This window comes from Castanea sativa, chromosome 2 (genome assembly GCF_040712315.1).
Source record: "Castanea sativa cultivar Marrone di Chiusa Pesio chromosome 2, ASM4071231v1".
NCBI classification, from domain to species: Eukaryota; Viridiplantae; Streptophyta; class Magnoliopsida; order Fagales; family Fagaceae; genus Castanea; species Castanea sativa.
This window is the reverse complement of record NC_134014.1, coordinates 24,480,682-24,496,242: the sequence shown is the minus strand read 5'-3', so window position 1 is coordinate 24,496,242 and position 15,561 is coordinate 24,480,682. Positions and strand designations below refer to the sequence as shown.

Below are 15,561 nucleotides of genomic sequence, written 5' to 3'. Positions count from 1 at the left end.
AGGGTATTTTATGAAAAATTCCCTCTTTGATTCACTATTTTTTAGTGAATCTCGTGTGTTTTCCTTTACAATTTCTCCTCCTTTGAAAATCTACCATTTGAAAATAGGGGTTTGGGGCGACTCCAAGACGATGTGGGATTCATTTCAAACCAAGTTTTAAATGCAGAAAACCTTTCTTTTTTGGTTTTTGGAACCCTAGCATGGGCACGAATGCCCTGTGTATGCGTGTGCATGTTTGAAGCATGCGCACGTAGTGTAGAGCTTGAGCATGCATGCGCATACGTGTGTATGTGTACGCATGCCCTAGGGTTTTCGTGATCTTTATTTTCTAAAAATAGATTTATTTAGTCCAAAAAGAGTTATATTTTTCCAAAAATACTTCCTCAAGTCAATTTCCTTCCCATTAGGCCCTAATTCAACCTTGGGCTTTAGAATTCCAATATCATTAGGGAACGGGAGCCCGAGTCGTAAGGGATACAAAATGTGATGTCTACAACTATGTAATTAAAAAGAGTATTGAAAAGATAAATATTTTTATTTTTATAAGATTTATATGTGAAACAATTGATTTGAAATATGACATTTATACTTAAATTTAGTTGCTTTTGCAACAAATGGAACAAAATTCAACATAGAAATAAAGCGAGTTTAATAACACACAATCAAGAATGTAAAAAATAATTTATATGCTTAAGAAGTTAGTGGAAATAATTAACTAACGAACTCACCAAGCTCAAAAAGATATAGAGAGATGCCAAAATATTGTGTAAGAGGGAGCAGAGTTCATAACCAGTTACCTGGTGAGCCACAAAATTAGGGTATAAAGTTTGTAATTTCTTAAGAAGAATAAGTTTTATTTGTTATAGGAATATAAGTACCAATCGAGGGAACAAATAGAACTAATTTTTTATGAATGTAAAATATTTTGATTTTCAAGGATATTGAATATTTGAGAATGGAAAGTTTTATAAATATATAGTCATTTGAAAGAGTCACGCTTGAGAGAAAGGGCTCTCTCTCTCTCTCTCTCTCTCTCTCTCTCTCAATTTTTATTTATTTATTTTTGATATTATGAAAACTATTGTACTTCTTACCTATGAGACATTTTGAAAACTCATTAACCAATGATATGGATGGAACCAAGGAACTCTGGGTTTATGCCACACTCCAAGCCAATGAACTTATCACCTAAATGTAAGGGTTCTCTCTCTCTCTCTACTTTGATGTTACATTTTTTGTTTTTTTTTGACAATTACATCAATATTGTAAGTCATAATAATTGATAGGTTATTTAATTTCACTTATAATAATTAATTTTTATTACAACTTAGATTATTCAAATCTTTTGTACTACTTTTTGTGTTTCATTTTTTGTTTCACCAATTATGGCATACCATGTGTTTGATTTTTATTTTCTATGTTAAACTTTAATTGTTTTATTAGAAAAATCAAGCAAATACATGATAAATGATGACTGGTGAAATAACTAAATAAGGTCCCTAAACTTCATGTTTAGTAGATCTACTACTTTAGTACATGGTATATTCCTTTTGCTTGCATCGCCTAGATTGCTTTCACATGATTGTTGTAAAGAAAAATTCAGGTTGGACTTTATTCTCCAAACGCGTTAACAGACAAGCTTGTCCTCACATTACTGCCTTCTTTATTCTTCAACCAGGACAACCAACTATAGGTCAATCATGCTATCTCCAAACTGGTAAAAGACACAAGTCAGGCCCACTAGAAAACGTAAGCACTCCTATTACAAAAAAGACACTTGAAGAAAAAATATACAGTTGCTATGAAAATGCTCATTTGTTACACTTACACCGGCACCCCAGATTCAATTGAATCTCTCCTCACCCTCCTTTTCCACATAAACAAACAAGATTCACAATAAAACATTAAAAGACCACATCAACATGCTAACTGATCTCTAAATGAAGAGATCTCTTCAAAGATTGGAAGTCTCTTTGATCTTATTGGGGTCCATTGGTTCATCAACTGGTCAAGCCCCTCAATGAAAGCATCTTCTATACTCAATCTTGACATGTTTGGAGATGATGGTGCAGGTTGGTATTGTTCTAATTCCTGCACCAGCTCCTCTGCACGATTTCTTGACTTGGGGTCTTGGGACCCTGCAAATTTACCCTGCAATACTTCTTCAACAACTGACTGTGCCTCAGCATGTCGACTTTGCTTGATCAGGCACAGGCACAAGTTGCAGGCTTTGTTTGCATCAGGGTCGATTAATTGAGCTTTACGATAGACTACTTCTGCGGCCATATGGTTTCCTTGTTGCATATAGGCCCATCCCAAGTTTCCCTGTGCAAATACTTCCAGAGTCACATCTCTATGCTAACAATTTAGATAATGAAATTGGGGAAGGGAAATGCAAAGTGGGGTTCTTTGATTATTTAATTTTTTTCCAAGAAGTTTGTGCTTGTATTATACAAAGTGAAAGCTGTTAGATTTACGTATGTAAAATTACATGATAAAGCAAAGGTGAATTTTAAAACCAGTGCTCATGTTCATGAAGCCTCTTCCTTCTTATTTATTAATTTATGTAATTTTTGGGTACAGAAGATTATACATGCAAACATAAGATCACGTGTAAATCAAAGTGAAAACAGGCAACTCATACATGATATAAGCAAAATAGAATATACATGAGGCAGTAGAGGAAATCCTTAATTCCAAGGGGACATAAAACAAGCAATAAGGATTTCAAACAAAACTTGTTGACATAATTGTGGTTGGTCAGGAAATAGTTTACAAAATCTTAAAATGTCTTAGTAGTTTTATGCTTGATTAGTAGAAAATGTGGAACGAAAAAAATCACAATTGTGACAAAAAATTGAAAATTTGGCTAGGCTGACAAGCACAAACAAGTACCAAGCAGAATTTAGATGTTGTTTAGTACCAGTATTCTGGAGGTCTCTTGCTTGATTGTAACCTGGAACTTCTTTCCATGAGAGCGAGCCGTCTTGGTAGCCTTACCGTTGAAGGCTTCTCCATGGTAAATCATCCGAAGCTTCCGTTTCAATAGTTCAATCTGCTCCTCCATTCTCCCACATTTCTGCTAAACTTATTATGGTTAGTGCCATTATAAAAAATTAGAAAAAAAAAGAAAAAAGAAAAAAAGTTAATGAAGGCAGATAGAGAATCCCAACTGTCTTTTATCTAGCTAGAAACACAATATAAGAAACATAAAAGAAGTGGAAGTGCTTGTGCTTGTAGATATGAGCAGATCATATTCAGGAGGTCTAAGGGTTTCCTTTATAGAAGATTCTGAAGCAGGGGAAAAGGACAAGAAAATTAGAAATTTTGTAGTAACATTCTAAGTTTCCATCTTTTCACCCCCAACAGCATCCAATTAATTTCTGTAAGAAAATTCTGAATATGCTAACTTTACGAGATGTCTCATAAATATAATTATGAAGAAAAGACGTTTGTATAAGAAATGGCAGAAATTTATGAGCTTCTCAACAAGAAATGCTTAAATTTTTATTTATAGGAGCTTGGATCTTGTTGAATTGAATTTGGCCTTTGTTTTTAACACATTCAACCACAAGATATGGAGAAGTATATAATTTGGAGACATCGCCATATATAATATGACTGCCAATATAATGGTGAAAATAAGATGCCACTATCTTAAACTATAGAGAAATGATATGTCCACAACATTTTTACAACAAATCCTAAGTGGCAAGTTGTTACTGGTTGTTATTGTTGGGACAAAAAAGTAATCTTAGTGTTAGATTCAAATTTGAACCTATAACAACTAACCACCTATGATTTGTTGTAAAATTGTTGTAAAAATGTTGTGGACGTAGCACCTCTCTAAACTATATATATAAAACTAAAAACAAGATAAACGGGTAATTAATGATTATTAATTTAGCAATAACCTAAGCCATAAAGATGTAAAAATTCATTTGGTTATATAAGTATACCTTGTACAAGTCAATAAGGACATTGTCCAATGATTCCTGAGCTTGTCTGGAGCAACGATCCCTGAAAGATTTTATAGCTTCAATTGCTTCTTCTGCTCTATCTTGCTGTTTCATAACTACTGCCATGTCTTTGAGAGCACTATCTACTCTATCACCCTCATTTATAGCCTTCCAAAACAGAACTATAGCTGCTTCTGGATCCTTCTCAACTAACTGTAAATTAAACCCAAAAGATTTAGTAAATCATTTAGATTAGAGATCAGTTTTGTACTATCATATATATATAGGAAGAGTTTTAACTGAAAAAGAGCTTTAATATTTCATAAAAACATTTGACAAACTACAGTGAATTTTTTTTTTTCGAAGCTTGGTACTTACCAAATTGATAAATAGCATTTTTTTTAATCATTTTTAAATAATGATAAATAGCTTTTAAATGTGAGAAATGACAAAACGACATTAAGAATACTAGAATTTCAAGTCGCAACTTTGCGTCTCCACTCTAGACTTCAAACTTCAAAGTTCAAAGAATGGAATAACGTACGTGTGGGATTTTTATTTTCATTTTTTTAAGTATTAGAAATGCCAAATGGCCCAGACCCACAAATTTTATCTTGTAGTATTGTTTTAATTAGTAAATGAATATTTATATGATCTGCTCAATTATGAGCCAATGCCTCACCAAAAAAAGAAAAAAAAAACATGAAACGACAAATACAAAAAAGTAATTCAATAAATGGAGATATTATTAGTGTAGTAGTGGTTATTATTTCTTAAAATTTTCAGAAATGATAAAATCACCTCTAGTCTGTCTCATACTTTTAAAAAAGGAAGAAAATTATTATGAGAGTACAACATTATAATTAACACTCTTTCTTTCTTCATGCAAGAATGATAATTTTTTCTTGTGTAAATTAGCACGTAAATTTTTACCCGTGGTTATTAATGGAAGAGTAACTAATAGTAGTTTTTTGGTGTGTCTGTGATGTGAGCATAAAATATGGGAATCCATCCATCATCATAAATTCATAAAACTATTACTAAATTTTATCCTGAAACTCTATAATTAGTAATACTGATCACTTACCCATGCCATATAAAAAATAAAAAATAAAAAAGTAATGTCCCTTTGAGATATGCAGAAATAAGATCTCCCCATCATTATAATTATAATTATAATTATAATAATTAAGAACTATCAAATTAATTATAACATCTTATTTTCATATATAGTTCTGAACAAGTCCATACATATAAAACTTAAAAATGCACCGTTTACAGTAACAGAGGAAAAAAGAGAAAAAATAGAAAGAAAAGAAAGTGAAGGGTGTAACCTGGACGTGCTTGGCACGGACGTAAGGGGTGTTTCCAGGTGGGAGCTTATGAATTACATGATACGGTGGTTGTGAAGGTGAAGGTGAAGAAGAACCGCCCTCTAATTCCTTCTTCTGATTCTTCTTCATCATCTGATTTGATATTTGATATCTCTCTCTCCTCCAACAAATTAAAATTTACAACACACTCTCTCTCTCTCTCTCTCTTTGTAGTAGTGATGAAAGAAAGAAGAAGAAAAAGTAGATTTGGAGGTATGAACACAGAGAGAGACAGAGAGACAGAGACAGAGACAGAATGCTGATTTTATTTTTTTTAATGTTTGGTTTGGGAGGGAGGAGAGGAGGGAAGAGGAATGAACTTGGTCGGGTTTGCGTCCCAATTCATTTCTCCTTCTGAATGTGCTCACGTTGGTTGGACGTGTTCCTTTGCCACGTATTGGATTTTGACACGTGTTGCTCTAAATGTTTTAGCCATTTCGGTTTTCTTTTCTTTTCGAAAATTAAAATTTATAATAACCATAATAAATAAATAAAATAGTGCATTTTCGTTTTGGCCTCATAACTCTTCTTTGTTTGCGGTTTTGACCCACTGTTTTCTGCGAATCTTCTTGTAATGGGATTCTTCTCACTCACACTCGCATTTTTTTTTCTTTTTTTTTTTTTAAACTATAACTTTTTGTTTTATAACAATTAGTAAACTTTTGTGACATCACTTGTGTGCAATTAACCATTTTTTTTTTTTTTATAAACAATTATAGCTCCGAAAAGGAGTTGTAACAGTTTATATATTTATTAGAAGACTTTTGTTATCAAGTCCCAAATAAGGACACAACTTAAGATACATTATATCTTATATATTAAATGATGCTTTTATATATTTTTATTAAAAAATTAAATTGTACACATCAAAGAAAATACAAACAACCACGATAAATTTGTGCTTGCAAACAAATACATTATTGACAAGTAAATATTTTTTTTAGAAAATCTTAAATAACAACTCTAATTAATAATTTATTAATCTTTAACTTTTTAAAAATAATTACAATATGTTGATAGCTCTTGGCTCATTAAGCTCTTAAAAGACTTGTTAGTAGAACACACACACACACATAAAAACAAGGCTATGCAAAAATAGGATTGAAAATATTGCCTCCTACAGGTTACTATTTGTGCCCTATTAACTTCATTTTCCTTCTTTATTTTTCAACACCCTTTTGGGTAAATCATATATATTGTTAGGGTCATATTTTCTACGTATTGACAAATCTTTTGACAAAATACACTTTACTTGTAATTGGATAGATCTAAGTTGGGTTTAATATATCATCAAGTATGTGAAGTTTACTTTACAAATGGTATCGTTAAAGACATGATGACTTATCCAAGAAACAAGTGAAGAAAAACTATTTCATTAAAACTCGATATTAGCTGCTATTAAGATTTAATGACGGAGCTTGACACAAGCTCGATCTATTGAGTATGAATTCAAAATTCTCAAATTTGAATTTCGGCCCATGATGACTTGAATGATTAGGATTTCTCTCTCTACAACCCTAGTATATATAAGGCTTATTTTAAAAGTTATCAAGTACTGTAGACATCGCATTTTGTACCCATTAATAAAAATTTTGGTCCCTGACCCCAATGATAAGCTTGACATATGTCAAACAAGGGTAATTAAAGAGTTCACAATTGTTTGGAAGTAATCAAAACTCAAAAGTAATCAAAACTCAAAAGTGCTCAAATCGCTTTGAAATCAATACTAAAATTGACACTTTCTCACTATTTTGACCAAAACTTTTGATCCACAAGGAATTTTTGAGTGTAATTTATTTCATTGAAAAGTAGACATTCTGAGTTTCAATTTTAACATAAATCTTTCCTAATTTGGACTTATATTGAGTGAGCTATGATCATTTGAAGTTAGGCCAAGTAGGCAGTCCAATTTTCTAGGTTTTAAAACTTCATTTTAAGGGCCCAAAATATCATGCTTTGATGTGGGCTAGCTTATAGACCCTTGAGAAGCTCCAAAGATCATTAAAAAGTATAAAAACCCTAATATTAACTTATAAATATTCATCTTATGCCTTAAATCAAAACCCTAGCTAGAGAGAGTGATGTTTTGCCCTCCATCTTCGCTAAAACATTTTTTTTTCTCTTTTCAATACTGGAGGGCAGCCCCTTAGCACGTGTTTTAATCATAAAAAGAAGCTCTCTTTAGTTAGTTCTAAGTTAGAAAATCTGTTTTTAAAAATTGTTTTCTAAAAACCTTTTCTAAACCTTTTGTTCTTGAGTTGTGATTATTAACAAAATATTGTGTTCTTTTGATTATTCTTATCCTATCAATCTAATCTTTGTGTTGTAGGCACTAAGAGGTCGGTTAAACAAACTCTGAACTCATAATCTAAAGTAAGGTGAGTGTTCTTTCCATGAACTCTTCATTTGTTTAACAAGATTCACATGAGTTTCTTAACATGGCCAAAATGGCTAAATACCACAATTTTCAGAAATTTGTAGCAAAAAAATACTGTTTCGGAACTAAATAGGGAAATACCACTTTTCTAGAACTCGAGTTCCAAATGGTACTCGAGTTTCTGAAACTTGAGTTCCTCATCAGTTCCACCACCATGACACTGCTGAGCTGGAATATGTGTGATTAAAAAAAATAATGTGGTACTCGAGCTTGGTAAACTTGAGTTCCATGCAACACAGTACTCGAGTGTACCAGGCTCGAGTACCTATTATAAAAAAAAAAAAATTATGTTTATGTTTATTTTTATGGCACTCAAGCTCAGAAAGCTCGAGTACGTTGTAAGGAACTCGAGTTTACTAAACTTGAGTTCCTTACAAGGTACTCGAGCTTAGTGAGCTCGAGTGCCATAGAAATAAACATTAACATAATTTTTTTTATAATAAGTACTCGAGCCTGGTACACTCGAGTACCGTGTTGCATGGAACTCGAGTTTACCAAGCTCGAGTACCACATTATTTTTTTTAATCACACAAATTCCAGCTCAACAGTGCCACGGTGGCGGAACTAATGAGGAACTCGAGTTTCATAAACTTGAGTACCATTTGGAATTCGAGTTTCTGAAACTCGAGTTCTATAAAAGTGGTATTTTTCTATTTAGTTTCGAAACAGTGTTTTTTTGCTACAAATTTCTGAAAATTGTGGTATTTGGCCATTTAGGCCTTCTTAACATAGTTTTTATATTTGTTTTATTTGATATGTTTGATGTTTTAATTATGTTTGATATGTTCTAATATGATTTTAGGTTGTTTATAATCTATCCTTGTTGTCCTTGATTTGTTATTTTGGTTTCATGTAAAGTATAACATGTATGTTTATTTTATATAGTTTAGTTTAATTAGTTGTTTTGTTTCATGTTTATGTTTATGTTGATGCATTGTGTTTTTGTTTTATGTTAGTTTAGTTTTTAGGGTTTCTAACATGCTTTTTTTTTTTAATCTCATATATTATATCTTTGTTTGATTAAATCTCTAAAAATGTAATTTTTCGAATTTGTGTTAAAGGATGCGTGCACATCATCGAGTATGCGTGCGCGTGTTCAACCATGCATACGCATATGTTAGGAATCTATATTCCAATTGCAGTGTAATTGCACATGTGAGGGTTATTGGTTGTAACAGATAGGTAGTTATTAGTTAGTTACTATGGGGTTAAAGATTACCACACTAGTTAATAGAGTGATGGGTGGTTAAGAGTGTGAGTTAGTTGTATCATTGTACTGTGAGTTAGTTAGGATCACCACAGGTATAAGGAAGGAACCTCTGTAACCGATTCATTCATTGATTGATGAATAATACATTACTCATTCTCTCTCTCTCCCTAATCTTTCATGGAGGTCAAGTCCCCTTGAAGTGACCAACACCCTCTTACCTTCAATTCACTAACAAAACCTTAACAGCATAATTGAATATGCGCATGCACCTCAAATCCAAAGTAGGGTGAAATCTTGTTTTTATTTGTTTTAATCATTTTTCACATAATCTTTGATTCTGTTTGACTTTATGTTAGGTTAATTATTTAGGTTTAACTATTTTCCATGATTGTTTTAGTATTTTTACCATGTTTAGTCTATTTGATATTATTTCCTGCTTGTGTGTTTTATTTAATTGTCAACTTGCCTTATTTAATTTATTTTGTTTGATTGTGTTTTATTTATTTCCTTTTATATTGTGATATATTTTTAAAATGTTGTATGTGTTATTTTTATTTAAAGTGCATAATGTATGTTTAGGTTAAGAATTAGGGCTTTCTTAATAAACTATTTAATTAAATATAGCCTAGCAACACATAATGGAGGCCGGCTCACAAGTGGGGTAGTCTTTGCTGCCTAACACCTTCTCAAGCTGTACCGAAATTTTGGACCCATAATCTGGTATGTGGATTCATGTGTGTAAGTGATTGGCCCAAAATGCCAAATATGGTTCTTAGACCTAATCTAGGTGACGACTCCATTAGTCCACAAGTACGAAAACGGAAACTTAGAACATATACTCTGTGAGAAGCTACTGCGTTTGTGCGCCTTAGGGTTTTGTAACCAAGTAGTTCTTGATTTTCAACATCATTGAAGTGAAGAACTTTGCAGCCAGCAACAATCAATCAAGTTGCTGGCGTTAGTCACGTACTGAGATTTGTGCAAAAGATTTAGTCATAGATTGAAGATTTGTACAAAGGAAGAAGTCTTTTATAAGATCAAGTCTAATTGGGTATTGAATCAAAGGTTCAACTATAGATTGATATTTTGGGATAGGCCAGGGTAGTGGTAAGATTTTTCGTACTTGTAATCATTTGATTATTGATTAGTGGATTCTTGGGAGTGGTGACCTGAAATTCACCTTTTGGGATTTTAGTCTTGTGAGAGGTTTTTCCCATTCGTCAATAAATCACTGTATTAATTTAATTTTTGTTGCACTTAGTTTATCTGGTGATTTCTTTGTGCCTATACGATTTACGTGTAATTTGACTTAATTAATCAACTTAGGTAATTAAATTAATTAACTGGGGTCAATCTATTATAATCTAACACACACACACATATATATAGCCAAAATTGAGAGAAAATTTAATTTAATTTTAAATTATATTTCTATTAAGTTTTGGCTAATATTGTGCTATGTATCCATTCAAGTTTTTAATCTTTGTGCCAGGTGAGTTAATGAGTGTTAAATACTAAAAGTCCAATATTAATGAGTTACAAAAAAAAAAAAAAATCATATATCTACTCAACAAAAATCATCACATGTTCTATCTTATTAACAATTAGAATAAAAATGATTATAAGTAGTATTAAACTTAGGCAAGAATTTTAACTTGCATCTAACTATGATTATTTTTTTTCTTCAAATAATTCGATTAATTATGTATATTTTCATGATGAAAAAGTGTTTATTTTTAAATGCATTTATGCATATGTACAAATTACAAACTAGTAAATTATAAAACCCGACTTAAGTTTTTAGAATCGAGAAAAGAATAAAGATTGTACATAAGTTGGAGAGAACAGTAATTAAACAAAAAAAATTGTTTTCACTTTGGAAACATCCTTTGATTGAAGCAGGGATGAGGGATCAATGGCAAGGAGAAGTGGACAATAACTTATTGCCTTCACAAACAAAGGCATTAAGGGTGCGTGTTGTTTGGAGGTGAAATAGAGTGGATGAAAAACTTTAGAGAGAAAATGGGAAGAAAAACTTTTTTAGAATGTGTTTGATTGGGTGAGGAGGAAAGAAAATAAATGGTAGGGCCTAGGTATTTTCTCATTGGGCCTACCAAAATGTTTTCTCCCCAAAATGGAAAGAAAACTTAGAGGGGATGCATTTTTTCTTGATTAAAAAAAATGTCCATGGGCTTTGTGTAGTTGCCTTTTTTTTTTGGACAGTAACGTTGCTTTTTTTTTTTGCGCAGTAATGTTGCATCTTTTTTTTTTTTTCTAGGGCCTGGGCATGCCTCTCTCTCTCTCTCTCTTTTCCCGATTATACGCAGTAATGTTGCCTCTTTTTTTTTTTCTTTTGATTTTCTAGGGCTTGGGCGTGATATATATTAAAGTAGATGTGATTTTTTTTGGAACATGATTCTTATTTTTTTTAATAAATTTGAATGATTGCTCTTTTTTTTTTTGTGGTTATTTGTCACTTTTTTGTTTTATATGAGCATCATTTTTTTAACAAGGGTATATGAGTAAATTTATTCAAAATCGTTTATTCAAACAAAAATAAGAGAAATTAAAATTTTTTCTATCTTCCTATGATTTTCTATACTTCCACTTTTTTACCCCTTTAACCAAACCGACCTAAGACATTGTTAAGAAGCTTGTTTGTCCGGCTAAGGACACTGACGATTTTTCTGTCTCTTTATCCACACCAAGCTAGCATCACAAGCCAGCTAAGGATACAATCACTGTTACGTAATTGGGATTTGGGATGCTAAAATTATGCTACATTCATACAATTATACCCAATTTCATAACATACTTATCTCATTATCTCTGCCAATTTGTAATTGAATTACAACACATGTTATTCATGTATTTGGGTGTATTTAGACGTGTCTCCAATGTTTTCCTTTTTATTTTTAAAGCCAAATTCAATTCATTAAGAAGGAAAGGGAGAGGGACAGCTTCTATTTCAAAAGGTAGCCCATTTGAAAAAGGTTTTGGGATGATGAATTTATAACTCTAATTAAGATTACAATTGCTTGACCAACAAAAACACACACACACACATATATAGACACACAAAGAAAGAAAATGATTTTTTTTAATAATTCTATAAATACAACAATGAGAGAGAAGATTCAATTCTTAGTTCTTCTTATAAAGAATATAAGAGAACATTACTAAATTATAAGACTCTTAACCCAAAAAAGAAAAGAAAAGAAAAGAAATTGCTATCTTTAATAAGCAGATCTATATATTCTTCAATGAGGTTCAGTTCATTATTTCACTGAGCCAAAGGGGAGGTAATAGAGGCATATTCTTTCAAAATAATTTTTGTGGATACCATTTCATAGTTATTAAACTCCATAATAAATATATATGGTAAGAAAGTCCATATATTTTTCATCTGATTTAATATTTTGAAAGATATTTAAATATTCGGTATATAAAAAAGGAAAAATAAAAGCAAATACAATTATGTCGAACTATATTATGCATTTAAATGAATAATGCAAGTATAAATGTTTGTGGGGTGTGAGGGGCAAGGGTCAGGGTTCAAGTCTCTAGAAGAGAGTTTCACACACATATACACTTAGATTAGATTGTAGTAGAAATTCTATCTTGTATAAAAAAAATGAATAATGCGTGACTAAAGAAAAACTATATAAATGTAGGATTTTTTTTCTTAAAAAAGGGTAATAAATGTTAGGTTTTTTATTTTATTTTATTTTTTACTATTTCCAATTTAGTAGCATATTTATGTTATTTATTTTGTAATATATTATTATTATTATTATTATTTTTTATATAAGATAAAATTTCTACTCTAGTTTAATCTAAGTGTATATGTGTGTGAAAGTTTCTCTTGGAGACTTGAACCCCGACCCTTACCCCCCACACTCCACAAGTATTTATACTTGTGGAGTGACCACCGCACCAAGGGGAAGCGGTGGTATTTTGTAATATATTATCAAAGCAACTAATTGATGGTGCTAAATAAGTAATTTAATGCATTTAGGATATGTTATCATGTTTTACAAATTTTTACCATATTTTCTAGCAAAATAGCGAATAAAATTTATTATTTACTCATATTACTATAATTTAAAATATTTTGATTTAGATTTAAAATCTAATATCTACGTGTGTGTATCAAATTAAAAATTCGAGATTCACATAAAATATAGAAAAATGATGTGCTTAGTACAAATATTAATTAAAGGATGGAATTAAAAAAAGTCAATTTTGATAATCTTATTCATTCCATTCAATAACATAACCGATAAACAATTATATTACCAATGGGAGTATCAAAATTGAATTAAAATGGAGTATCGTATAAGTATTTAGAAAATGTTTAATATATTAGCACCCTAAACATTTAATTTAGGACGCTAAATAATAAACATGAGTTTTTTTTTAAAGAATTAATTACACTTAACCCACTTGTGCTTTAGCACATTTTGGCATTGCTTACTTGTTGTATGAATATTAGTATTTTGTCCACCTATGGTTAAATCTATCATGCTTCTATAACCTACCTCTTATTAGTAATTAGGTATTACATAAAATAGAAAAAAAAAAAAGATTTTCCTCGAAAGAAGCTTTATTCACGGAGTCACGGTCACTCCGTTCTCAACATCAAATAAAAAAAAAATAATCTAGGAGTAGTTGATTTATCCTTTTCAATTAATTTGGCTATTATCAAAAAAATCAAAAATCACATTGTCAATGGAAAATAGATCAAGTTGCTGAATTGGTCAAGGGTTAGTGTGCAGCCAAATTTGAAAAAAGAAAAGATAAAAAGAGGTGCATGTGTTACATAAATTAATTGATCTACCTCTATTGTATGCTTTTATTAGATGTATTCGATATTATCTGTAATGATGTTTACTTGAGTTTAGTGTTTACTCTTATATGATGTAAAGGTGTTACTTTATCCCCCAAAGTATAGATCTTTCAATACACATAGATTAGGGTTTTTATTACATTGTTACAATAATTATGTTGCTATTTTTTCGTTTGTGATAGCATGACTGTGTACACCATGTTTTCTTCCACATTTTCTTCTAGCAACCTCAATAGAAATTGTGCATTGTGGGTTAAGTTTTGTTTGGTCTTTTTGTGGTTGTAACATACATCATGTTTTGATAAGTTGCCGATTAAGTTAAACTTAGGTTCTTTTGGGTAGTCGAGTCAGGTAGTTACACCAATGGGTTGTTCATTGGATGCTACCATTACATTTTCTCCAAGGCAAAAGATAAATATTATGAGTGATAGAAATAATAAATTAATGAGGACAATAGTTTTCTCATGTGCAAATAATTTAGGTTAGGAAGCATAAAAAACAAGCGGGAGGAAATATATTAGTTTATGAGGCATAAAAAGTTGAGGTAATTAAATACGTTTACCAACGCTAAACAAGTATGTTTGGTGAGATTTAATAAATATATATTTGTAAATGCCCAAATTGATACATTCGTTAAGGAATAATATTGTTTTTATGACTTACACATGAATGACATCAAACATGGCTCGAGTTGTCTCACGAGTGCTCTATACTCGTTAGAATTTGAGTGGACTCAAATTGATGCTTTGCTCTCCAATCCATTACTTGAATATATATGAACTTCTTGTTACTCCAGCCGTGGGTTTGAATTGGTTGTTGATTTTTTGTGGGCATTGCTGGGCTGATTCAATCAAGTGGCTAGGTCACCATGCTGCTCATATATTGGGCTTTGAAGTTGTAGAGTTCATTTAGGCTTTGTTCATTCAGCCCAAACACGTGGACCATGGTTGCTAATTTTGTGGGTCTTGATATCAGCTACTTTGTTTTAATTGGGCCCAAGCAAAGTTAATATTAGGTCCCCAATCATTTGGTTGGCAATTGGGCTGTATCAAAATTAGCAAAGTTAAGCCACTCGTGAGTTCTTGTGGGCCATAATCTAAGCCTTAATTTAAATGGGCGATGGACCAATTTGAATTGGTATTGGGGATAGAAACTGGGTCCTTTTAATTAGCAGAATCACTGGGCCTTAGTGATTTATTTGGAAGGCTGCGAGCTTTGACTATTGTGGGCTTTGTTCCATGGTTCATAAATTCTTGCGGACCCAACTTTGCCCAATTGTGGCTGACAAAGGTAAAATGTGAGTGCGAGAGAACACGAAAATTGTGGTGCTATCAAAAAAAGAGATTTCGGTACTTTTTCAGGGCATCTCTTTTTTTGGGTAATTGGGGTGCCAATTATTTTTTATATAAAAAAAAATACAAATTACATGATTAAAATATTTCATTGTTATTGATTGAATAAAAATAAATACAATTTTGGTAAATTGAACTTTACAAGGCTCTGAGTCCTAGTTCCAATTTATACAAAAGAATGCAAAACTTTTTGCCCTAGTTACAATCTACCAAAATTAAAAAAGAAAACAAGACACTAGTCTTCCTATCCAAAAAATCTAAGTTTGGGAGCTAGGTTACGGAAGGTTACGGAATGAAAAGGCGTTAGGCACTCATTCCACCTAGATAGAGTCTGGTCTTCTAGACTCTAATGACCAATATACCATTTTTGCATAATGTGAA

General features: G+C 31.5%; 1 protein-coding gene across 1 annotated transcript; it reads right to left on the bottom strand.

Moving 5' to 3' along the window:
• Positions 1 to 1,688: 1,688 nt before the first annotated feature.
• On the bottom strand, positions 1,689 to 5,599 carry LOC142623510 (protein SULFUR DEFICIENCY-INDUCED 1). The gene is made up of 4 exons (XM_075796950.1): positions 5,294 to 5,599; positions 3,960 to 4,172; positions 2,924 to 3,079; positions 1,689 to 2,325 (listed from the first exon to the last, which is right to left on the bottom strand). Exons 1-4 carry the CDS (start codon positions 5,423 to 5,425, stop codon positions 1,918 to 1,920), a joined length of 909 nt encoding a protein of 302 aa, XP_075653065.1. The 5' UTR covers positions 5,426 to 5,599; the 3' UTR covers positions 1,689 to 1,917.
• Positions 5,600 to 15,561: the final 9,962 nt, after the last annotated feature.